This window comes from Pelophylax lessonae (assembly GCF_965119305.1).
Source record: "Pelophylax lessonae genome assembly, chromosome: 7".
Classification (NCBI taxonomy): Eukaryota; Metazoa; Chordata; class Amphibia; order Anura; family Ranidae; genus Pelophylax; species Pelophylax lessonae.
In genome coordinates, this window is record NC_138774.1 from 182,118,590 (window position 1) to 182,145,313 (window position 26,724).

Consider the following 26,724-nt stretch of genomic DNA (forward strand, 5'->3'; position numbering starts at 1 on the left):
CTCATTTTACAAGTGCTTGACTAGTACAGGAAGGCTTTATAATTAACAACTTGAAAGCCTCTGATAGTGTTTTCAATTTCTGAAAAGCCCAGCTTGTCTGATTTTTGCAATCTTCAATGAACAGACAGGGAAGGATCATTTGTGACTTTAGATGGATCGATTAGTTTTACATTGTATTTCTTATCATCCTTCTGTCAGAAGCTGGCAAGTATCTGCAACTCAGACAGCACTCACTTTCACCAAAGCAATAAATTTGCAAAAATATAGTTCTGACTAGGGTCCAAGACATTAAATAAAAAAGTGGAGGAAATTACTTTTATATTTCACACACCCTTTCCTTGCATAAAATTTTAATGATTAGTTCTGCTGCGTGATAACAAAACTATGTTTCTCCGCAAACCCAGATGAGTGCAAAAACTTGTAGTTCTAAAATCATTATGAGGCACTTCCAGAGGGTTGCCAATGAACCTTTTTTTTCAATAGAACTACTTATGTGAATTAAGAGGAGCAAGTAATTTTAGAGGCCACATGTCTGTAAATTTGGACTAGTGATTCCCAGTCCAGTCTTAGGAGACTGCAAGAGAATGTAAAATGTTATGTTTGAAAACTTGCTTGATTTTTCTGGCTATAATAAAAAAAGACTGTTAAAAGTTTGCGAATATTGTAAAGAAAGACAACACCTGTATGGATTGGGAATGAAATGGAAATAGATGGAAATCTTCCAGTGGGTATCCTCAAATTTTCATTAAACGTAAGTGTCTCAGAAACTGTTGCCTCAAAGTAACTGGTTAAACTCAAACCTGGATTAGAAAATAATAAGTAGGCATTGAAAGGTAAAAAAAATATTTAGTTGTTATAGAATATCACACAGTATTTAGGTCAGTTCTTACTTTACTTATAACTGGTATTAATGTTTATAAAAAAAAACCTAAAAATTACCTATTATTTGTTGCTTTTTGATCTGTTAAATATACCTTTGAAATGTTTTTTTATATCTGTTTAATAAGTGAAAAAATACCTGTTAGCCATCCTACTTCTTATCTTGGACTACAAAATACTTGTTGGCCATATTGTAAAGATAAGAAGAATGGAAGGGTTTGAATAGTTTAGCAAAAGATAACTGGGCAAGGCTGATACCACTCAGTCTACAAAAAATCTGTGTATTGTCAGCCAAAAACAGGATTTATGAGCTATTCTGGCGGATCAACAGGTACGTTTATGTACTTGCAGAGTCTTTTAAGGGATAAAACACAGGAAAATGTTCATGAATGGCAGAGATGTGCTGCATTTTTTGCCTTGGCATACACTTTTTTGTTAATATAGCTCCAAGATCTACAGCAGCAATGTAGTGAGTGAGGCTGTACAGAAGTTATAAAAATGATATTGTCAAATATTGGGTTATAAAAGATTGTGGACAGGAAAATGTAGGTACCACAGCTGGTATAATGGTATAAATATCAATAAAAGAAAAACAGATAACGGGAATTAATACACTTGTCCAATGGAACTTACAATTTTAGGCAGAATAGGTCCTAATAATCAGAAAAAATTACCGTAAAGGGTGGGCCACACCCCTATATAATATGCAAAACTATAGACAGAAAAAAGTGGGGTTTGGAGGGCCTAAATGAGATGGTCAAAATATATAATGCACCCCGGTAATAGATGTTTATTAATGATTTCTATTCACATAAAAAGCATGTATGAACATGCTCTGACGACACACATACATGTAACAAATTATTTTATTTTTATGTGAATAGAAATCATGAATAAACATGTATTTTAACTGTATTACCGTGTTGCATTATATATTTTGACCATCTCATTTGGGCCCTCAAAACCCCACTTTTTTCTGTCTATAGTTTTGCAGGTCCTAATAATCAATGTTTCTGAATGAAGCAGGAGTTGAGTTGGAGTCTTAGAAAAATCTGTACGTCCTACTAAACTGGATAGTATATGTGCTCTACTGGTTACAGGTGATGAATACGGCTGATGTGAAATTACAAGCTTGGCTGCAAATTGCCCTGCTTTATATTCATTTATCTTTTCCCTTGTTTTCACAGGGTGCTGATGGAATACGAGGCTTGAAGGGTACAAAGGGAGAGAAGGTAACTTATTAAATGCAATTGCCAGCCGTTTAGGTGAGTGGATTTGTGTGTGTGTGTGTGTGTGTCAGGATGTCAGGATGTATGTACGTGTGTTGGGATGTATGTGTGAGTGTGTGTGTGTGTGTGTGTGGGGGGGGGCGTGTGCATTTTAGGCCAGTAGAAAACAGTAGAAAATGAGCATAATATAAGTGCATCTGAATTTTCACAAAGTGGTTCATTCTTCCATTATAATTTTGTTTTTCATATATTTGAAAAATATGCTCATTCATGCAATCCTAGTGGCAATACACAGTAATGATAAGAATAGAGTTTTCAGGGATAGAGATCTTGCTAAAAACCTGAATTAAGATACAGATTGGGGGGGGGGGGCAGTCAGGATGAAGCAGCTGCCATATTATAACATGCCCTAAGAAAAGTTGCAATCTATTCAGAGAGGTACGTCTGGGGCAATTGTGTAACCTGTGAGAATGATGGCTGAGAAAACAGTGGGAATCTTGAGGACATTGTACAGCACATATGGAGCAATATGGCTCCCTATACCATCTATCTGCTGAGCTTTTGGTTCCACCAGCCTGTTATAATATCTCTATATTAAGGGAGTTGGAATTGTGCAATTGTGCTTGGAAACCATTCATCTCCATTGACAACAAACCAGCAGCCCAGAGGCTATTAGAAACTCTAGTCTGTTCCTTGTCACCTTCCAGTGCCCAGAAAGTCATAAGCATGTCAATAAACCCTGCCCCAAAGCAGAAATGCACATATCTGTACTGTGAAGAAGCTGCAGGGAATTGCATTTCACATAGAACAATTTTTTTTTTCTTTCCATGTTTCCCTTGTCTTTAGGGTGAAGATGGATTCCCTGGATTTAAGGGTGACATGGGACCTAAAGGAGACCGAGTAAGCACTTCAGTTGTGTTTTTTCAGCCTAAAGTTGCTCTATTGTTATGTTGCACGGAGCACAAACACATCATGTCGTATTAAAGTTCATATTGCCATACATTGAATGTTTCATCTGTGAAATTTCATGCAAATGGAGGTAAAAATAGACAGCTGTGTCTACATTTTCTCCATTGTAAGAAGCAACCTGACTTCCAGAGTCTTTAAAGACATAACGAAATAAGACCAATAATAAGAACAGTCAAATCAGGCCGCAGTGGGTGCACGAGGCCACTGTGCTGTTCAGAGAGTGATATTGCAACTTGTACAGAATGCTTGCAGCATACTTTTCTATAAATCAGAACTTCATAACGGTCAACTGAGCCAAAAACAACAACCACCAACACACAAATGTACATAACGAACACCATTTCCTTTTAGGAACTCTGGGTGACAGTGGTCTCTTGCTTAGATTGAGATCTCTGACTGCACAACAGACAGATATAGTGGGAGGCATTTTTGTTTGTATATGACTTGGGAGTAAAGGTAGAACCCTACAGGGAACACAGAGAAATGGGCAGAATAATGTGTCAGGAGTGCAATGCATAGCCAGATAATATGCAGATTAGGAAATACAGATCTGATTAGCATGTGTGCTGCTAAATCCCTATCTTAGAGTTCATTCACACTTGTGAATTGAGCGATTACATGTGAGTGAGCATGATTAGCTGCAAGAGCCAGCAGCCTCCCATTGATTTCAGTTGGACTGCCTACTTGAAGCTAATGATGGGAAAACCATTGGTGTTTTCACAGTCAATCACACACAGGGTGCATTTACAAATGTAAATGTACCCTTATTTGTACAGTACAGAATTGATTTTTAGACTGTGGGTTATATGCACTCTATGAATGTAACCCCACCCACTCCGGGGGGGGGCTCCAGTTTTTGCTAGTGTCTTCAAGTTGATGGATCCCTTCTCTTGTTTTTTTTTTTTTTTTTAATTTTCACCAGTTTTTTTTTCGTTTAAGATCTGACTGCCTATTGACCTAATCGCTCAGTAGCAGTTTCTGGATCAATTACCCTCTGTGTATACTTTGCGAATAGTTCCTGGACCCTGCTGCAGTGGGGCCAGCCTTTAAGGTTTGCTTCAGCTTCTGAATCCTGCATTAGGTGCTCATCTTGGCATGTGGTGCAACAAGTTTAGTTAGCAACAAGGTACTATCCAGGTCCAGGGCTATGGTCCATTCCTATAACACTCTAATCCTGAAGACCCCCAGCAGTTCTTAAGGCACAGTTTATGGGGGTAATCTACCTATTATTGTCTTACTTTATTCGGCCATGTAGGTAACATTATAGCATTTTCCTAATTAAAGTGGTAATAAAAATATGATACAGTATATTGCAGCTTACCTATTCCTAAATATAGTGGTTGCATTTATTTTCATTTTACATTTTTATTTCTTCTGGTAATCTAGCCAGTGACACAATTCCTGTCTTAGACTGTCTCCACTCTGAGTGGAGGAGCAATAGACACCTTTGGACAGCAGCATTGTCATTCTGGGGAGAGGGTAGTGTTGGGTGCAGCAGATGTTGTGCATGGACTAACAAATTAAAGCTGAACTCCTGCTAACACTTTTTAGGAAGTTACAGCAGCTGTTTTTTTTTTTTTTTTAAACTAAAGGTTTTACATAAGTGAATAGATTTTACTGTTGATTTTAGTCAACTAAAATTTAGATTTTAATGTAAAATGTACTAGAGATTTTAGTCGCCTAAAATACAACTAAAAGAATTCAGATGACTAAAATAAGGCTAAAACTAAAATGGCATTTTAGTCAAAAGACTATGACTAAAATGAAATCGAAATTTGACATCAGAATGAACACTGCTCCCCTGACCCTATTCATGCATTACAGCGTGAATTGCCTGACTCAATTACATTTGCAAAAGACAAGGAGAACGCTGACATTTTAGCGTAGACTGCTGTAGATTTTTCACCACCAAGATTTCATGAGGTTAATCCTTCGCTTTTTGCCATATGCTCACTACAGTGGACTCATTGATTTGGGCTGTGTATAAGTCTCTTGCTAGATACAGTATATCTAGTTCTGCACAGCATCCATATAGCACAAGAAGAAAGGCAATGTCTGGAAATCCTTTTTCTGCTCTTGATCAAGCCGATCATGATGGCCTGGCTCAGAGGTTATTCATTCCTTATGGCATATTTGTTGCCTTTTACCCTATGGAAGAGGAATTTAAAAAGAAACGGACTGTTCTCACACTGGACCCAGCCATTCTTGCACTAAATAGTTAATCTACTTTTCCTTTTGAAAGCATCCCTTCCTTTAAGGGTTCAGTTAATAGGTGTTTGAAAACTCTTTTAAAATCCTCTGGCAGGTTCAGGCCTGCAGCTGGCTTTTGTCAAACCATCAGTTGACCAGAATGTGGTGAACTGGATGAGAACAGCAAACGTTCTACTATTACAGATAATCCTGTAATTTCTGCAAGACTACACCTCTTGCCCTTGGTTTTACTATTCTGCTTAGATGCCATGGAGAATGTCATTAATCAAATCTCCATAATGTCCTTTCTATGCATATGTACCGTAATTTATGGCTTAGCACTGGCACCTGGCGCTGCTCAGGGAAGGTGCCTTTTGTGCATCCCCTTTTTAAGGTGAGCTCCTCTGCTTAGAGCAGAGACGTTCTGGCCCTTTATTTTACTCTGTCTTTAGAGAAATACACAGAAAGTCTCTATTGTGTCCTCTCTCTGTTTGTTTTTTTTTCTACTACGAGTTCCTTCTAACAGCTTCACAAAAAGTAGATAGTTTCCCTACACCTCCATGGAACTTACAGTCACAAGGAGTGGTCATCTCCTTCCACTTTAGGTAGAATTGCAAGTATTCATCAAATCCTGCACAGGGCCTCTTTTCCATTTAGGGACACGTGTCCCATCATGGCCCTAACTTATCTGTCCTAATTACTGCAGTAGCTAGGCTTCTGCCTGGTTTCCTGTAGACTTGCCACTATATCTCATATAAAATTTTTATTTTTAGCTTAGTAGCAAATGCAACATATAATCCCTATTTAATCTTTTCACACATCAATGCAGTCTTTGCATTTATGAAAACATGCTGTGGTGCTATTTTATTAGACCTTTAATTACACCTTGAGCAGTCGTATCCTAGGGTGTCTTGAAAACCTATTACTACAAGGTTCTCTAGTCTAATGCTTTGACCAATTTGCTCAAATTCTGTTGCTTACATGTATCCCTTTCGATTAATTCCGCATCTTAGGCTCCTCCTCTGAGCTTGTACCATCTGGGATACCTGGGCCTGATCCTGACATCAATCTAATCCACATTCTACTTTTATAAAAACATTTTTGTCTGTCCTCTATTCAGCAACCTACTCTCATTAGCACCCTTTGAGGCAGCCCGTGCTCTTTTATTTTCAATAGAAAATATATCAAATGTTTAAACTGAGAAAATGTACCATTTAAAGAAAAAAATAAGGTAATTTTGGAATTGATGGCAGCAACACGCTTGGACAGGGCCATGTTTAACATGGTGTATGATGCCCTTTTCTTTCAAAGACATTCTATAAATGTCGGGGAACTGAGGAAACTAGTTTCTGGAGTTCTGGGAGAGAAATGTTGTCCCATTATTGAGTGAAATAGTATTCTAACGACACAACAGTCCTGGGTCTTCTTGGTTGCATTTTTTGTTTCAAGGTGCGCCAAATATTTTCATTTGGTGGTAGGCAGGCAAGTTAAGCACTCAGTATGCAGTTTAGCAATGTCCTGCTGAAAAATGCAAAGCCTTCCCTGTGAAACTCGTCATCTGAATGGGAACATACAGTTTGCTGCTCTAAAACCTGGATATATCTTTCAGCATTGATGGTGCCTTTCCAGATGTGCAGGCTGCCCATTCTATACACACTAATGCAGCTTCATACCATTGGAGATGCAGGCTTTTCAACTGAGCACTGATAACAAGCCAGAAGGTCCTTCTTCTCATTAATTTGGAAGACACAGCGCCCATAGTTGCCAAAAATAATGTCAAACTTCAATTGATATGATCACAGCTTTCCACTTAGCAACATACCATTTTAAATGAGCCTTGGCCCAGAGAAGATGGCAGCATTTCTGGATCATGTTCAGATATGGCTTCTTCTTTCTATGATGGAGCGTTACCTTGCATTTTTGGATGGCACAGCGAACTGTGATTAAAGACAGTGATTTTTACGAGTATTCCTGAGTCCATGCAGTGATGTCCATCACAGAATAATACCTGTTTTTAATGAATAGCTCCAGGATCATGGGCATCCAATATTGCGTTTTGGCCTTGTCCATAGCGCACAGAGATTTCTCCAGACTCTTCAAATATTTTGATAATGTACAGCATACTGTAGATAATGATATATTTAAAGTCTTAGCAACATTATTCTGAAATTGTCTGTCAATTTTTAGATGCAGCCTTTTACAGATTGGTGAACCTCTGCCCACTTTAACTTCTTAGACACTCTGACTCTCTAAGATGCTCTTTTTATACTCAATCATGTTGCTCACATGTTGCCAATGAACCTAATTAGTTGTAAAATATTCCTCCAGCTCTTTCTTAGTACCGCTTACTTTACCAGCTTTTTGTTGCCCTTTCCCAACTTTTTTGAGACGTGTCGCTGCCATTCATTTCAAAATTACCTTATTTTTGGAACTGTACCTTTTCTCAGTTTATATATTTGATAACTTTTCTATTCTCTATTGTAAATAAAATTTGGGTTTATGAGATTTGCAAATGATTTCATTCTGTTTTTATGTAGATTTTGTACAGCATCCCAAATTAGGTTTGTAGAAACCCTCAGATTTTGCTCCAAGTTCTGATATGTCCTACCCTCCCTGTGTCAGGCTCGCGGGTTGCTAAGTTGCCTAAGAAGCCATTCTGTTCTTACCTTCTCAAAAACCTGGCCTTTTGTATCAGTTCAATTTCCATTTGCCAGCTTAGTAATGATATAGGTTGCATTTCCCCTGTCCTCCTTGCTTCCCTTCTACTTTTTTCCCTCTTCATATGCTGTAGATGCCCTGGCACTTGCCTGCCTTTCTCATAGGAAAACTGTTATGGGACTGCTCTACAGACTTTTACCCAGAGATCTCCCAGCATTTTTGTCACTGATATCCACCAGTTAGGCATTTCCAACCTCTAAGTTGGTTGTCCCTATTTCCTTGGGGCATGCTAATTGTTTTCCCTATACCAGTGATGGCGAACCTTTGCACCCCAGATGTTTTGGAACTACATTTCCCATGATGCTCATGTACTCTTCAGTGTAGTTGAGCATCATGGGAAATGTAGTTCCAAAACATCTGGGGTGCCAAAGTTCGCCATCACTGCCCTATAATCTGCAATCTGTCACATGGAGTAGTTATTACCTAGTGTGATTGCTTTTTTTGCAGGAAGTTGTTCCTCTTAGTCGGTTGTTGCATCCTTTAGTGTCCCTCTGGTGTCTTTTGTAAGGACTCTTGTCCATGCAGAGCCCCCATTTGTGTTCTTGGGGGTACCCTCTTAAAATAAATAGAGGATGTCGAACATCATCTAGTTGTTTCCTTCCCAGCCTGGCTGTTTCTGGCTGCCCATTTCATTAATTGCATTATACAGTTCTTTCAATCATGGAGGAAAATCATGGATCATAGGTTCCCGCTGCCTCTTGGGATGAGGTGCACAGATAGCCGCAACCACCAATCTTGATCTGCCTGCATTGCATAGAGAAGCATATAGACAAAGTGCTTATTTAAAAAGTTCCTTAGCATACTGATGGGGTAGGGTGGGGGTATCAGGGAAGGCAAAATATAAGCAGATTGAACTTCAGTTTAAGGGTTAGGGTTAGTAGTGGCTAGGGTAATTTGGAATTATAAAGGGTAAGGTTATTAGGGTTAAGTATTGTTTTGAATTTTTGTTATTTGATGGAGCTTTTAGCTACTTATGACATACTAAGGAGCAGAACAGCTACAAACACAGGAAAAGTATGAGCCAGCTCAGACAAGATGACATGGACTCCAAAGTTTTGGACTTCAAGATTTGAGAATATTTGAAAACATTCAAACTTCTAAAAGAAACATGGAAGTTTATCACAGCTTTTGTTAAAAAAGAAAACTTTTCTGAACAGATCTTGTCAGAGGCAGCTCTACAAAGCTGGGGAAGATTCTGCACCATTTGCTAACCTCCAGAGCAAGCTATTTGGCAGTGCTCAGTCTGTTGTTTTAGAGGTTATGTATTATTTAATGTAGGTTAATACAGTGTGTCTGGTGAAAGGAGTAGAAATATATCAGTGCTTATGAAGAGAAAATATGGATTCCATGTCACACACAAACTTTCATTATTTACAGCATCTGCACGCTTCCACCTCTCTGAGTTCCGCAGTGAATAATTGAATAGAACATGAAAAAGCAGCCATGTACAGTTCAGGCTGGAGGGAATATTGTCACGTATCTTCTCACGTGCTGTGCGTCCCAAGCCAAGGCACTAAGAGCCCCACATTCCTTTTTCCTCTCCTCGCATGGAGGTGGTAGCCTCACTGTAGGAGTGAACCATGCATGTCGCAGTGCATTCTGGATACCTTGCAGCACACAGACAGAATTACTGGCCTCAGAATCCCACAACAAATGTCTGCCGATAAAGCTAATGAAGTACATAGAGGCGCCCACCAACCACAGTAAAGAGAAGCGCGGCTGGTTTTATGCTGATAATCGAATTTATCCTGGTGTTTCGAGCTCGGGAGGGTTCATCATAGAGCAATTTAATGTTTGTTGGAATGCACATAATTAGATTTGTTTTGTTTGTGTTTGTAATGCAGGCAAAGTAATAATAACATATTGCTTCTGATAAATGAGACACGGATAATGGCTTGGGAGGAATTTGCTGGTTCTTGCCTTCTTGCGCATTTTTTCATTCACACAATTAAAACATTTTTAAGAGAAGTTTTCATGGTTACAAAAATGCATTTGCATTGAGGAACTTTGTTCAACCCCTGAAAAAAAAAAAAGGGTTTCACCCTAGGCTTGCGATAAATCACTCCACAAAACAAGAGATATCCCTACTTGGCTCAGGAGGTGTGGTTATGGCACAGGGGGATTTTCCAACCTGCTTGAAAATCTGATATTTTTTTTATCTCCGATTTTTCTTGATTTGGATAGAGAATTTATAGATATATTAAACCCCGGTTTGAAAAGAAAAACCCTTCATATTTTGTGTTTTTAACTCAAAAAAGTACCTAATGCCTTCAGCCTCCTACAAATCTCCAAATTCCTTTTTTTTTTCACTGTTGTGATCAGACTTCCTGTAGAGGTCTACTTCTAACCACCGGGGGGGGGGGGGGTCCCTGAAACACATTGGCTTTTTCTATCTGTGGACTTCTTCAATAAGTTCTTTTAATATAACCACAAGTGTGTCAAACTTTTATAGTGAGCACATCTCTACATTCATCCAAGATTACCCTGCAGAGCATCTTGTGTTGCTTTCAGAGAGGCAGCAGCCTGAGACCTATACAAGTCTCACTGACTTTACACCTCTACTAGTCACAAACCCACCTGAAGAATAACACAACCCAGATCCCCCCCACCGATATCAGACTATACACTGGTCCAGCACAGTCATATACACATCAGAGACCCAACAGGAAGTTAGAGAAAATCTTTTAAAGTGAGAAAAATTCCTCTTTGGCAGTTGCCCTGGAATAAATGTTCTCTTTAGAAGATTTCTCCTTGTCTCTTTTTTCTGGGGTCAGCTCTAGGATTTTTCATTTCCCATCACTTTCTTCCTTGTTGACAGCGGTCACCAGTACAAACAGAATGGTGAATCTTTCCAACACAGACAGTATTAAAAACTTTACTGAGGGTCTAATCTTTCTCCACTCTATCCTAAAGTAAAACTAAAAAAAAAAAAAAAAAAGGCTTGGCCTGGAGATCCAGTAAACTACAAACCCATATGTATCTATTCCCATATGTATGTTTGAACTTTCTGTCCTGCTGCTAATAAATTTACATTTCATTAACAAGCACATTTGCAACTTAAAGAGCAGATAAACATATAAAGGCAGTTGGTATTACTAGCAGCTAAAAAGCCAACCGCTATTACAAAAAAAAAAAATGCCATTATATATTAATTTAAAAAGAAAACCAGTGCTAAGAAAATACATAGATTGTAATTGGTCAGCTCTTGTCATAATATTTTTTGCCTAAATGTTATATTCAATACCTCCTGAGTCAGTGACTCAGAACAAGTTTGCAGATCAGAAGCTTTTCATGAATTGAAGCCAGAGACCACTAGCATTTTCAGACAAGTCATCAGTGTCTTTAGTCACTGTATCTGTCATGAAAATTTCAATTCAATTTTAATAGTGAAGAGTACAGACTAGGATTTGTCTTAGTTGTGCGCTCACAACCTGACTAACGGTGCAATCAATAAATTAATTAACTGATAACTTACCTTAACCTGTGCACTGCATGGGGATGTTAATTGACTTGGCAGAATCAATGGTAATATCGCACCACTTGCTCTTGCAATTAATTATTTTGTGTATTATTTGTGCAGACAGACACCAACAATTAAAAGGTGAAAATGCTGATTTAATTATCATCCTGTTTAAAGACCTTCCAATCACAGGACGTCACCTGGGCAATTTAAAAATAATGATATGTTTGTTTCTCTTTTAAATGCCATGCTGGGTGGTAGAGATCAATAAAGCTCATCTGTGTTTTGTACAAAATAAATTTTATTCGACCTAACTTTAGGCTACATTGACACTTGAGTCGAGCATTTTCAGGCGTTTTTTCAAGTATTTTTTTAGGCGTTTTTCATTTATGTGTTTTTGCTGTGGCCAATAGAAACCTACGTAAGGTGTGGAGTGATGCTAGAAAAGGTGAGGGGAGCTTCTGTTTGAGCTGAAAACCCCTGAACTTTTCAGGCATTTTCTATTGAAGTCCATGGGGACAAAAACACTCTGCCTGAAAAGTAGCTCATGTACTTTTTTGAGCAACAGGTGACAAAACGCTTAAATGTGAACAGGGGCTATTGAAATTAATGGGATTTTTCTTGTTGAGCGTTTCTGAGCATTGAGCTTCGAGCTGAAAAACGCTCAAGTTTGAATGGTGTATTAGAGGTCAGTTCAGTCACAATCTGATATTTATGGATAGATGGTAGCAGACTAAGGCTCCATTAACTCCTGAAATCATGAGTAAAATTTTGCAATTCTATCCAGGATTAAAGAATTGCGGCAAAACACAGGACATGTTTGCAATGCCATTATTTCTTAATGGCACCCTGAACACAAAGTGATTTTGCTGCAATTGTCGAATGACAAAACACACTTAAATCAGGGCAAAAAAATGCAACGCCAAATGTGCCTGGCTCTGTGCCAAAATTTGGTACATGAGCTTCTTTGGCACATTTGATTAAGGCTCTATTCACACCTAGGTGTACTGCGGGGACACCTGCTGCTCCACGTTATTGGAGCGGCACCATTTATTTACACCTAGGTGTGAATGGAGCTTTAATCACACACTGATGTATTTTATTTGTCTGGGGCTTTAGTGGCAAAAGTTCCAGTTCCAGCTTCAGCTGTAGTTATTGCGAGGATATCCCACCTGTTCTTTCTTTTACTTTACTTTACAATTCAGAGAATGCAGCAGGGAAGGTGATACTACTTTAGGCTGGGTTAACAGTGATGTGGCCACAGGTCCCAGCAGGGGGTCTGGTGCGTCCCTGTACACCGATTCATGTGTGAATTATGTCCGAATTTTTGCCTGAATTTGCACCTGAAATAGAGCCAAAGACGCACAGGACCCTTTTCCAATGTGAACCGCGGCCACCCCGAAGTTGTGTAAACTGACCCTATTGAGAGCAAAACCCGCATTCAATTTGCATAAGTGTGAACCCAGCCTTATGTGGTTCCCACAGCAGGGGAGAAGATGTGAGAATAATCTGGGATTAATATCTGAACGAAATGGGGTTAATTTATTAAAGCAGAACTCCAGTTAAATTTAACCGTTACCCTTGCAGTGGGGCTCCCTATGCCTGCATGGGTTCAATGCATTTTTTGTCTGGAGGGTGAGGGAGAGACATAAACAGCACTTTTACTTACCTTTTGTCTGGCTCTCCCACTAACTGGCCCTCTTCTTTCTGATGCTCTGAATTGTGGATGGGTGTTTGGCATCCTCACTTACAATGTAATACTGCTAGTCCTGCATTCTACGTGATATTCTAGTGCCTGTGAAAAACAGAGGGGCAAAGATAAGCTGCTTTGGGGACTAGTCATTTAGATGGGCACTTGCGGGAGTGAGGGTAAAGGTAAGTAAAACTGCTGTTTATGTTCCCTAGACAAAGAACAAGCATTTAAGACAAAGCCCCACAACAAGAGTATCTTTTTTTTTTTTTTTTTTTTAACTGGAATTCAGATTTGGGAGTAAAGAATGGTTATACCTAGTACACACAATAAAATTATTGGACAAACAATCATCCGTTTTTTTTTGCTTGCTGGTTTACATATCGAAAATGAAGAGGTTACAAAAGGTACAAAAATTCTCGTATAACAGAATAAAAATTCAGAAGTTATGTAATGTCATGAAATTTTGGATGAAAACTCTACTGATTCCGTGAAAACCATATGATCTAGTATGGTACGAGATAATGTTTTATGCTTGTCCTATCTGATAATTTTGCATGAATGAAGACAGAACACATTGCATGAAGACAGAATAGCCTCACCTCATTTAGTAATCACTTTGCAAAAAAAATAAACATTCACTTTGATTAGTGAAAAAGGTAAAGCTGCACTGACTTGTTTGGATATTCTGTGTAAATACATTTTTTTCTTTCACTAAGCGAAGTAAAAATTCTCTTTGGCTCCTTTTCTAATTACAATACAACACGTGAAAAGGTGGAAAAAGTATCAATATATTATAAATTATAATATTGATCAATGCTGTTTAAGTGTTCATTTTTTGCAGTGGTGTATGAATACAACCTAAAAGTGTTTTTTTTTTTTTTGCACTAGTATGGTGCACTAGCACTGATTGCATTCATTGTTAACAGATAGTCATATGGCCATCCCTTAGCAGTGAGCTTCTGTACAAATATATTCCTTATAACTATATATATATATATATATATATATCTGTGTTCCACTAGGGTGAAATTGGTGCTTCTGGTCCTAGAGGTGAAGACGGCCCTGAGGGTCCAAAGGGGCGCGGTGGTCCTAATGGAGAAAATGGCCCACTCGGACCAGCAGGTGAAAAGGTAAGGTCTTTTGAGAAGCGTTTGGGAAAAAAAGGAAGGCAAAGTAGCAAAACAGAGAACCTCCCATAATGCAGCATTAAAGAACGTCAGAAAAATATTTAAAAATGTACTTGTTGTTCATTTAAACAGGCATTACATCTTATTTCATATAATGGTTATTTGAAAATTGGGCATGTAGTAAGGATTGGCTGCCCTCCAAGGTGATAGCTGGAGGAAGGGTGGTGCTGGGAAATTCATGAATAGTTAGAGAGCAGATAGAAGAGGCATTGCACTTGTCTTGTGTTGTCACTGATCCTATATCATGCATCCACATACTGTAGCAGTGAGGAGGGGTTATATATGTTCCTATACAAACCTTCTACCGGGTAAGGCATTTCCAGCATGTGTGTTTCAACTGTATATTTAGCTGTTCAGCTTGAGTTGCCCTTTAGCTTATCATGTAAATTGAATGATATTGTCATAATTCTGTAGATGGTCATTGTTCCAACCCTGCCTCTGCCACACATGAGGGCAATGACAATTTTTTATAATGAGAGGTCAAAGGATGATGTTAAACAACTTTTTTTATGTTAAAGTCCTAATAATTGCTTTTGTCCCTTTAAATTGGAGAAGCTTTACCAAGCTTAAAGTCTTCTGACAAACGAGTGGAGGGGTTGAGGAGTGTCAGAGAGATAGAGGGAGATTTTATAATTGCATGTACGTAGATAATAGTGGGAAGGCAAGGTGAATCTCTTACCACATCATTAAAAATATTTTCTATGGCTAACATATGCCTGGCGCAGAACACAGACCTGAGGAGAAATGCTGATACAATAATTGGCTCACACGCACACTCCCCTTTCACTATTTGGCAGGATTTTTGAAGTAAGCATTTGCTCCTCATAGTTGCATTATAATGAGAACTTCAGAGGTACAGATCCATCGCTTATTCACTTCCTGCTCATAGCGCTTTTCTTCTGACAGCTAGATGGGTGCAGAATGGAAAACGTGCAATTATAGCAGTGATAGGATATTTGCATTTTCTTCTGTCTTGTAACTCCAGAAGAAAATCTGATTGTTAATGTGGATATGGAGTTGTTTACTTTCTCCTTTTATGTCAATGGGGAGATTTTTATGCTATAAACTGTTTTCCATACATACTGTCAGTGCAATGCTCAGTAAGACTTGCTCTAGTCAGGAGATGGTAGTTTGAAGATCCTGCTGTGGCAGTTATGGCTAGAAATTGCATCATCTAAGTATAACTATCCATCAAGCAGACTTTTGCACTAGCGATATTAACTTAGGGAAGGTAAAAGAGACTTGCCCCAACATTGAGCAGTCCAGTGGTTTCTGCAAAACTTGCGATTAGGAAAAATAGCGTAATTTGTAAAAAAATAATTGCAGGACCCAGAACAACACAATAAAATGTATTTAAAGTATATAAATCATAAGAAAAGAGTTGGAAATGCTTAAAAACCCTTTCAGGTTATTGTGTCCGTGTCCTAGGGACACAACTGGAAATGAAAAGTAATTTTCCCAATTTCTTCCATAGTCTATACAGCGTGAGGCAAGGTACTATGCGTGAGTAGGGGGCATGTTCAAGATGCAGGCTGTGATTGGGAGAGGGTGCGTGCCAGAGGCAGGCTGTGATTGGGTGAGGGTTGTGGTGGCTGAACAAACTACCCAATACAGACATGCTGTGTGCCTGCACAGTGTCCTGTACTTTTGAATTGCCAGCCAAAGAATGAAAACTAACCACGCAAGAACAGATCATATCAGCTTCTATCCTTTGTGTGGTTAGTTTTTTTCCTATAAGAAAACCATATTCACAGGTAGAATTTAATTAGCTCAAGAAAAAATTAAAATCCTGCTCCTTTGAATTTTTTTTATCACTATGGTTGAAAATGAACTTTGAATATACCCTACTATTTATTAGAAAATAGAAACAATGTTGCAGAAAACAACATTTTGAATGAAATTCTGTGCATTGCCAGTCCAAGGCACACATCCTTTTTATGCTGATGTTCTAGGTGCAGAAATTTCAAATGCTGAAACTATCTTGCCAGAACAGTTCAGCATACAATATCAGACATATTGCAATCTCTCTGCCAGTTGTGTGTATGTGTTATTTACCAATGTGAGGTTGCACAGAGAAAAGCTGGTAAAGTATTCTGTAATTTGACATCTACATTTTGGGAATGTATTAACTGCTAATTTAGAAGGGAACCCATTGGAAGAAACGCAAGTGAACGGGCACTGCAGTCTGACTGTATTCTGTTTGCCCAAGAAAGGTATAAAAACAGAATGACTTTGTCATAAATTTGTAGGTGTTTTCAGGTTTGGAGTGATATTTCAACTACTCCTTTTATTGCAAACATTGGACAGCTACAACTCCTAATTAGAGGTGATTTAACTCATGTTTGTCCTTTACAGGGAAAACTTGGTGTTCCAGGATTGCCCGGATACCCAGGAAGACAAGGTCCAAAGGTATATTTGCACACCTCAAACATGGTGCCACAGATGTCTGTCATAGCAGCATCAATATGTTCCTAATTACAAACAAAGTGGAACTCTAGCCAAAGCTTTATTTTTAGTTTTGGGTGGTGTTGAAAAGGTTTATATTATCTGTCAGGTTCTATGAAGGAAGAATATAGCCAAAGCTATTTTAGCTATACTTCTCCTGTAGGTCACAAGAGTGCACTTAGTTTTTAGCCAACAGCAGGCTGATGGCAGCTGGCTCAGCCTCTCAGCGATCAACTGAGAGCCTGAGCAAGCCCCTCTTACCCTCTCCACAGCTGGATACTCCAGTGAGTGCTGGAGGGGCAGAGAGCGATGTTTTTCACTTACCACCGTCTGCTCAGAGCGGAAGGGAGATCAGACACTGCTAATCGCTCAGTTATCATTGCAGAGCTGGCTGGGGACAGATGCAGCTTTGATACCTAGCTGAGTATAAATGTTTGTTTTTTTAAAGCCAATACTTCTCTTTTAATAACTGTGGCTGAGAAGATTTTCCCTCACTTCTGTCCCAGTAAAACATTTATTAGCTAAAAAACAAAAAAAAACAAAAAAAAGAGGATCTAGTTCTCCCCCACTTCATCCATAGTTAAAAAATACAGTTTTAGCAGGGGTTATACTTGCATACCACCTGTTCTGGTTTTGCTCTTTTTTGTAACCTTACTCTTTGTACTAATAAAAATATTTTGAAAATATTTAAAAAAAAAGCTTTTGTATATTCTCGGTGATTAGGTACACAATTTTTTTTTTTAAATGACAAAGTGCGCTAACCCATGACAAGCAATCAGGAGTCATCCTCCTGTAAAATGATTGGCTGATAAAGGTATATGCACATAAATTCTCTAATCTAGTTCCTAGTGTGTGTGCCAGGATTGTACATATGGTAAAATCAAACAATAGTAAATTGTTTATTTACCCACCAAGGTTCTGTGTTTATGGTCTGTATCTAAATCACCTATGAAATCTTTCTCAGCATTGTGCTGTGTACAGAGGCTGGTTTTATCTTTTAAGCTGCAAATCATTTCTTGTTCTGTTGTTGCACGAAGGGTTCCATCGGTTTCCCAGGATTCCCTGGAGCGAACGGCGAGAAAGGCACAAGAGTAAGTCAGCGATGCCTCCCTTTGTTTCATATTTTTTATTTCTTGTCTATGTTGCACAAAGGAGTAGGAAATGTAGGGCTGCAAAACAATCAAAAGTGTTTCAACGTGTTAGACTTCTTTGTGAATTAAACAAACTAACATTCTTTTACAATTTAGGTAAATTAAATGCATTTATTGCTTAACTGAACTAAAAATGGTCATGTGTTTCTCTGCAATGCTCACTCTGTAGTTTCATTAAAGTAAAATAATATTTTTACCTGATCAACTTTACCGAAGATTAGATGAAAGTTTGTCTTTCGATCTGCTTGACATGCAAGCCAGACTGTTGCTAGCGCTTTCTGAATGTATTTTAACTGTACCTGCTATTAGTGTTATGGGCTAGGAAAGCATCATGGGAGTTCAGCTAAGGCAGCAAGACCACATGCTGAACTATTCCAATAAAGACTTACTCCTACTAAGTCCACACTTCTAAGCTTAATAGCAATGTAGATTTTCTTTACTGTAAGTAGGCAGAATTATTCCTCTGTCATCGACAAAGTTCCATTCCGAGTTTCTGAACAGAGAATTTTACATACATTTTCTGTCCTACGGACCTCAGCTAGCAAAATGTGACAGCATAAATCCAATATATAGTAATGCGCTGAGCTGGGAAAACCCATCAGGAATTACTATTGAATGTCACTGATTTAATATTATTCCAGGGAGACTAGCAAATGTCTTGAAAAGATGTTCACACTAGAGAGGCTTCTGAATTTAAGATTCTCCAAAGCCTGTCCTTGATTGACCGCAGCAAGACCTAATATCAAGCAGAATGACAGTGTATATCTTTTCCAGTATATATTTTCATATGCTGTGTATGCATGTTTGTGTGTGTGCATGCACTATGCATTAGACAACAATTGTTTAAATACCATTTGAGATTGAAAAAAAAATGAAATATTCTATTCACATTGATATAGCTTAGTTCTATGTAAATTGCTTCACATGGCTTCTTGTTATATCAGTGTGCCTCTTTCTCCTTCAGGGAACCCCTGGCAAACCAGGTCCAAGGGGGCAACGAGGTCCAACGGTAAGATACATACCTTTTTAATAGAGTATATTGTAAACTTATGATTATGTGTGGTGTCAATCGAACAGTACCAATCTATATGTTGTGTGCTTTCTTCAGGGTCCACGTGGTGAAAGAGGTCCAAGGGGAACGACCGGAAAGCCAGGCCCCAAGGTAAGAATATTGTGCGATGTGTAGTAAAATATTTTGTCCTTCAATTTACAAATCGACCATTAATTTTAGAGAATTCTGGCATATCTCTTTGACTTTTTGTGTCCAGATTGGCAGGGTGAGACAATTCATAGAAGACATAATAGGCCTTGAAGGATCTTGCAGGGGCCAGATAGCGTTTAGGGCAGTCAGATCCGGCAAAAGAAGAAAGACTTTGCTGATTGCTTTTCTTTAGTCCTCTGAGTCAGGGAATGCTTTGTGAGTATGCGTTGCTGTGTGAACAGCTCCCTTAGGCTCTATGCACACTAGCATTTTTATAAGCTCAAAAAACACTGGATGAAAAATTCTGATAATAGCAGCTTGTTTTAGTAGCATTTAGGAGTGTTCAGCGTTTTATTCTGCTGGGAAAACGCTCCCAAAAACTCTGCAAAAACATTTTTTCTTTCTGCTCCTAAATGCTGAAGCTTGAAAAATGATTCTAGCAAAAAAATGTGTGCATGGACACATAGGAGAACACTATTGGCTTCTAGGATCAGAAAAAAATGGTCATCAAAGCTTCTAGGATTAAAAAAAAAAAAAAGCTAGTGTGCATGTATCCTTAATATTAATAGATCCCTTAGTTTTAAACCTAATGAGCACCTATGGTGTCTATAGAATGCTGATTAACAACAGTGTTTAACATCTCTAGGTATTTAGGGCTGATCTCTAATCTTTAGATATATAGGTGGTAAAAGCTCACCAAACCAAACTTCATCATCTACAAACATTCCTCATCAACATCAATGTTAAGTAGCCCTTAAAAGGACCTTAATAAAAATATTTTTTAGGCTTTAGAATAGATATTATACCATGACAATGAAATGCTAATGATTCTCTCTGTCCTTTAGGGTAACTCTGGAGGGGATGGCCCAGCTGGTCCTCCTGGTGAAAGGGTAAGATCTCATAGATGCTTAAGCAGTAACACAATTCACACTTGGAGGTGAATCTGCAACACAGGAAAACAATAACGAGAATGGTCGTACCCAGATGATATTGGTTCATCTGACATTGATTGTTCAGAAAATGAATATTCCACTATCCAGCATTTTTTTTTCTTTCTGTATGCTTTTATCTCCTAAACATGCTAGTACATCATGGGGGAACATAATAACTAGAAAGGTAAATTCACCTGCAGACTATTTCCTGTACCAGCCTTTGTCAACTGAAGCTTTCCAGATCCCTAGGGCTTCACTAGAGGTCAGTGGGGGTCCTGTGAGAGATCATGATAGTTTAACTATAGTTGATAACCCAAGTTTAAATCTATTTATATATAATACAAAATACTTAGGCCCCTTTCACACGAGCGGGCCAATCACGTCCGCCTGTCCATTTTTCAGGCGGACCTGATAGGACCACCCATTGTTCTTTATGGGATGGAGGATGTAAACAGACGTGTCCGTTTACACCCGCCTGCATCCGATCCGGTCCACCAAAAACAGACGGCTAGGGACCCGTTTCCCATCTGTTCCCCAGTCCGTTTCATTTTGACCACCCCATAGAGAACAGCGGGCTGTGACCATGTCCTCTCTGCATCAGCATGGACCCATCATCCGCCTGCTTAGCGGGGATCGGCGGAAGGCGGATCTGCTTGACGAAGTCCACCTTGTGTGACAGGGGCCATAGCCTGATCTCGTTTATGTCTGCTTTGCTATTTTCTGATGAAAAATCTCTATACTTTCACAATCATAAGACCTTATAAATGTTAACAGTACATTTTGTTTGCTTTAGGGTTTATGTTCAGTAAGGTGTCTCCCCAAATCCCCCCTCCCTTCAAGCTACCTTCATGGTCTTTATCCTGTGGACTCCTTTTGTAGGTCAACAACTTCTATCATAAAAGAAAAGGATATTATTATGCAAAATGTATCCATGCTTATTTTAGCTATGCCAGTAACACAGTGACCCCTTTGAAACATTACCTACCTGTAGAATTACCCAAGGCTTGAAACTATTAATCTGGATACACACTACACAACTTTTGTTCGATTTTCTTTAGATTTACTTTCAACTATGTAGTGCAAGGGCCTCCCGACATACACATTGAAAGTGTTTGGATTTGACCTCATATTATATGGTTTTGGTAAATCTAAAGGAAAAATCTAAACAAAGTTGTATAGTGTGTCCCCAGCTTTAGAAAATAAAATGTGTGAATAAGAGACATTCTTTAGTTATCATTATCATAGCCTTCCCCTTACATTCCACAGAGCAAGGAGAAAAATCACAGCCACCGCACACCATACAAGCCCAGCGTGCAATTGGTGATAACAGCCTCAGCCTGGATGAATGCATGGCCTGAATGGAGTTAGGCTGAGGTTGTTATCACTAATTACATGCTGGGCTTTTATAGTGTACAGTGGCTGAAAATTTTCTCTTCTTGTTCTGCTGATTACATGGAGTCAGAACAGACTCCTAGCCTGACTTGCACCCTCAGTGGAATACACGAATGGGAGATATAGATGCAGAGCACAGAACCCTAAAGTCAGTTTAGCTTCCCCTTACATTGCTGAAAAATTAACACATAATTAAAAAGCAAAAAAAAAAAAAAATTATAAATACAGTTCCTGTTTCACGCAAGAACTAATTTGCAAAAAATACAGCTTTTTTTCTTCTAGTGTGAGAAAGGATGTACAAAATAATTTCCCCAGAGATGATTTTCATAAATTTAAGAAATGTTATATGTGAAAAAAAGTAGGCCCCTTTCACACTATCCGAGCCGCCGATCCCCCGCTGAGCAGGAGAATGACAGCTGTGTCTCCGCGCTGTGTGCGGAGACACAGCTGTCAGTTCCCCATGCATCTCTATGGGGGAAATCGGATGGGAATGGACCGTCGGTCCGTTCTCATCCGATCCCATCCGTTCCGCTGGACGGATGGAAAATAGGGTTTCCATCCGTCCAGATTTGACGAATCTGATCAGGTCGGATGTCGGCGGACATGTCTTCGCTGACATCCGATGCCCCATAGAAATGCATGGGGGGACCGTTCAGATCCGCCAAAAAAATGGGCAGGCGGATCTGAACGGTCCGCCTGTGTGAAAGGGGCCTTAGTTTAGATCTTGTTTTTTTTCAATCAAAGCTAAGGCCCTGTTCACACCTGATTGATTTTCTGCTTGAAGCTTGTAGCTCTAAAATGCTAAACAAGCCAAATCCCATTTGTTTCAATGGCCCCTGTTCACATCTGAGCGTTCTGTCACCTGAAGCAAATTCCCTGAAGCTCAAAGTATATGAGCTTCTTTTTGGCAGATTACAAGTGTTTTTCTCCCCAAAGACTTCAATAGAAATGCTTGACTTGAGCGTTTTACGAGCATTTTTCTGTTCAAATAGCAGCTCTTTAACCCTTAATTTCCTTTCCTCCCCTAGTTCTTTCTATTGGCTAAACAAAAACGCCTGAAGCTGTAAAACACTTGTGATACACTTCTAAAATGTTTTTAAAAAGCTTATAAAAAGCTGTAAAAAAGCTTAAAAAAACACCAGTAAATCGATACGCTCAGGTGTGAATGGAGCTTAAATGCAACTTTCACACAGCTGGATTCTGCCTGATGTTCATTGAGAGCATTCCTCCAACACACCTGTTGGTCTTTCCTGCCTCAGCAGGCATACCTCACTTTCCAGATCCCAGTCAGCAGAGAGCTAGGCCCTCTACATTGGAGACTTCTTGCACCCATTCAGCTTTAAACCCTCAGTGTACATAGTTCCTCTCTGCTCTCCAGTTTTTTCTCCCCCTTAAAGAGGAAGTAAACCCTAAAAAAACCTGTAAAGACGAAGGCATAATGAGCTAGTATGCATTGCATACTAGCTCATTATGAAATACCTTAAAACTAAGCCCTCGCAGTGCCACCCACTCAGCGACAGGGCGGCCGACATGTCCGGCTGTCCTGCTTCCTTGTTCGTGTCCTCCGGCTATCTGATTGGCTGGAGGTGCAATTACATCACTCCCCCGCATGCGCGCGGGAGCCGTCGTTCGCGGCATAGGGCTCCGAAGGAACGGCACGGGTGGCCGTTCCTTCAGAGCTCATGCGCCGATGACGTCGTCAGCTGCATGCACTGTAAATAACTTCTAAACTGTGCATGTTTAGGGGATATTTTTAGCACCTATAGGTAAGCCTTAACCACTTAAGCCCCAGAGGATTTTCCTGCTCAAAGACCAGGGCCTATTTTGCGATTCGGCACTGCGTGAATTTAACGGACAATTGCGCAGTCGTGCAACACTGTACCCAAATGAAATTGACGTCCTTTTTTTCCCACAAACAGAGCTTTCTTTTGGTGGTATTTAATCACCTGTACAATTTTTATTTTTTGCTCTATAAACAAAAAAAGAGCATCAATTTTGAAAAGAAATAACAATATTTTTCAAATTTTTTTTATATGAAATTCCCCAAAAAAATGTCAAAATCAAAATTTTTTAACATTTTAGGCCAATTTGTTTTCTTCTTCATATTTTTGGTAAAAAAAATCGTAATAAGCGTATTTTGATTGGTTTGCGCAAAAGTTATTGCGTTTACTAACTGAGGGAAAGATTTATTTTTATTGTTTTTTTTTAACTAGTAATGGCGGCGATCTGCGATTTTTTTTTTTTGCGGGACTGCGACATTGCAGCGGACAGATCGGACCCCTGACTAACATTTTTGACACTTTTGGAGGTACCAGGGACATTACTACAGTAATCAGTGCTATACATATGCACTGTTACTGTAAAAATGACACTGGCAGGGAAGGGGTTAACTTTATTAGTGATCAAGGGGTTAAGTGTGTCCCTGGGGGCGTGATTCTAACTGTAAAGGGGCGTGGCTTGTGATGTAACCACAGAGACATACGATCCTACATAGCAGGATCGTATGATCTCTGCAGTTACACCAGGGAGAATGACAGGCGGCTTTGTTTACCTCAGCCGCCTGCCTTTTTCCCTCTCCAGCGGGAGATCGCGAGTGGCCGGCGGACATCGGAGCCGCCGGTCACTCGCGCGGGGATGCCCATGAACGAGCGGGGCAGGAGCTCACCCCCTGCAGGCTCCGGGGCGAGCGACCTAGTACTACGTCGCTTTGCCCAGGAGGGGATGACTGCCGCAGTAAATATATTGTGGGCAGTCGGCAAGCGGTTAATAGAGGCTTACCTATAGGCAAAAGACTTTAAAGTGGGTTTACAACCACTTTAAGACCTCTTTCGCACAGACAATTAGGGGCATACACTGGACCCCTGACACACACACCGCTAAGTCACAGAATACAGACAGACCAAACACAGAGATTTGCTATATCACTATCGTATAGTAAAACAATTTGCAGAGAGTAAAAGCAAACATTTAGAGGCCATTGCAGCATTAAAGTGATACTAAACACACACTGTTTAATGTAATTATCCCTGTAATTATTTTAATATGAAAAAAAAATCTAAGTACCTTTTTTTCCTAATTAATATACAGCTGTCACATGACCCAGATATTTCCCAGCCTGTCTGTAGGTAAACCATGGCAGGAGGAGCTTTTTGTCATCTGCTACTGGTCACAAAAAAATCAGCCTTTGGAATACAGAGTAAAAATAAATATTTAATCTCTATAAACTATTTTAAATTGTCATACAAGTATATATTTGAAATTAAATCTTTATTATGGAAGTATCCATCAATCATGATGTAATATCTCACCCTTAATGTGTTTAGCTGGTTATTGGGCATGCAGGAGGAGGGAGGGAGTGGGCTGTCATTTACCACTGTGTATACGCCCACATGTGTGACTTTATAGTCACATGGGCGGCTCAGATGTGAAAGGGAGGAAATGCTCAGGGTAGAAATACACTGAAAACTGAGCATGTGCACTAGCTGCCAACACTGCTGTGCAAAATCCCCAGCTGCAGTGGGGACATGGACATGAGGGGGAGACATTCACAGCAACATCCACCAGGATTTTTTGCAGAATACAGAAAATGAATCCTATAGTGACTGATTAAGTATGAACAGCATGTAATACAGCATTTGTTGATCATTTTTAATGGTGCAGGTTTAATGACCCTTTAATCTCCAGCACACAGTATATGGACTATATGAAACATCTAAGTTGCTGACATTTAGTCCTCCTAAATATGAATGTTTTTAGCACGGTACATACAATGCATTCATATTTAGAAGGCTAAAGGAAGAGGTTTTAATGTCGTAGACAGGTACATGAAGCCATGGATGTTAAAATCTGGTACTATAGTGAGTGACAATGTTGTGCTCATACAGCCATTTTTGGTATGGTATCCTAGTACTGCTGAAGCTTAAACTATATGTTGTAGTCCAAATGGCAATGTTAAATCATTATTTGTGCATAAACATGTTCCATGATTTTGAGGTCTGTTCTGAGCTACAGCATAGGGCTATGTGACCCGATAATGTGGCTGTGATGATTCGATAATGTTAACCTGTCATCTCCTCATTTCTGTAACCTTAGTAAACATATTATTTACACTAAAATGTTATAAAAAAATATATATAAGCCACATCACCAGTGACATTTACACTTTAAAAACAATACACCATTTCTAATTAGCCATTCAAGCAATCAACAGACACGCTTTGCTAGTATTTGTAAGATTAAACTTTCAATTACAGAAACATATAACACATTCTTGCAGTGACACAGGAAAGGTGCAGATATGTTTGGGGATAGTTTGAATACTTCCCTTCAGCCCAGAAGATATACTTAGTGGTGTTAGCCTAGGAAGGGCTGAGGGAAGTGAAGATTTCATATATGTGCTGGTTCGGATAATAAAGACCCATAGGAACAGAACGCTTATAATTTCAGTTTGTTCTAGATGTCGTTATCTACTGAGGTGCACACATCCATTATTCAGAGGCAGCTGACGGCTACGCATGTAGAGAGGGGAGAAGGAACTGACATACATAGTGGTAAACTGTATAAACTCATAGACAAGTTATTGTACACATACTGCTGGATTTGGAACTAGTTCTTAAACATATCTAGCAATGCCAGAACCTATAGCACTCATGCACTTACCTGTTGCAGGAGATAGATTGAAGGTAAGATTCTTGCCATAGGCATCACTTTTCCTTTCTACTCCCCCAGAGTCCTCATTTCTACAGTTCAGCTACTGACCTGTAAATAGTTAGGAAGGCTTCCATGGAAAAACAACAGTTAGTGTATCACAGCAATGCAGAAATATAATTATTTTTATCCAACAGCAAAAAGTTTTCACTACATTATTCATATATTTTTCCACATCATTGTTTGTAATCCTAAACTGCAGTAGAATTAAAAGACTCCCCATATCTGGAAACAGCCTCTTACTGTGTCCTGGAACAATGATACAGTAACATTTGAAGGATCCAAGAACAATGACATGCTGACACTCCGGGCTCCCAGAACACAGGTTCACTGGCATACGGGGATGTCCAAATAGTGACACATTGACACTCAGGGATCTCAAAAACCCTCATACAATGACACTTGAAGGATAACAGAACAATGACACATTGACACTTGGTGGACATTAGAACACAGACACTTAAGGAACCCAGAACAGAGACACACTGACACATGGGAATCCAAGAACAGAAACATATTGACACTCAGGGATCCATTTGGGGATGGTAGAACACTGACCCACTGATACTTA

General features: G+C 39.3%; 1 protein-coding gene across 3 annotated transcripts in view; it reads left to right on the plus strand.

Annotated features, from left to right (window-relative positions):
- COL5A1 (collagen type V alpha 1 chain) overlaps positions 1 to 26,724 on the plus strand; it is a 275,391-nt gene that overhangs the window by 180,742 nt on the left and 67,925 nt on the right. For all 3 annotated transcript variants that reach the window (XM_082264614.1, XM_082264613.1, XM_082264615.1), the window contains exons 28-35: positions 2,067 to 2,111; positions 2,955 to 3,008; positions 14,161 to 14,268; positions 16,681 to 16,734; positions 17,808 to 17,861; positions 18,886 to 18,930; positions 19,030 to 19,083; positions 19,968 to 20,012. In XM_082264614.1, the coding sequence (XP_082120740.1) occupies positions 2,067 to 2,111; positions 2,955 to 3,008; positions 14,161 to 14,268; positions 16,681 to 16,734; positions 17,808 to 17,861; positions 18,886 to 18,930; positions 19,030 to 19,083; positions 19,968 to 20,012 (459 nt within the window). The remainder of the gene's footprint in view (positions 1 to 2,066; positions 2,112 to 2,954; positions 3,009 to 14,160; positions 14,269 to 16,680; positions 16,735 to 17,807; positions 17,862 to 18,885; positions 18,931 to 19,029; positions 19,084 to 19,967; positions 20,013 to 26,724) is intronic.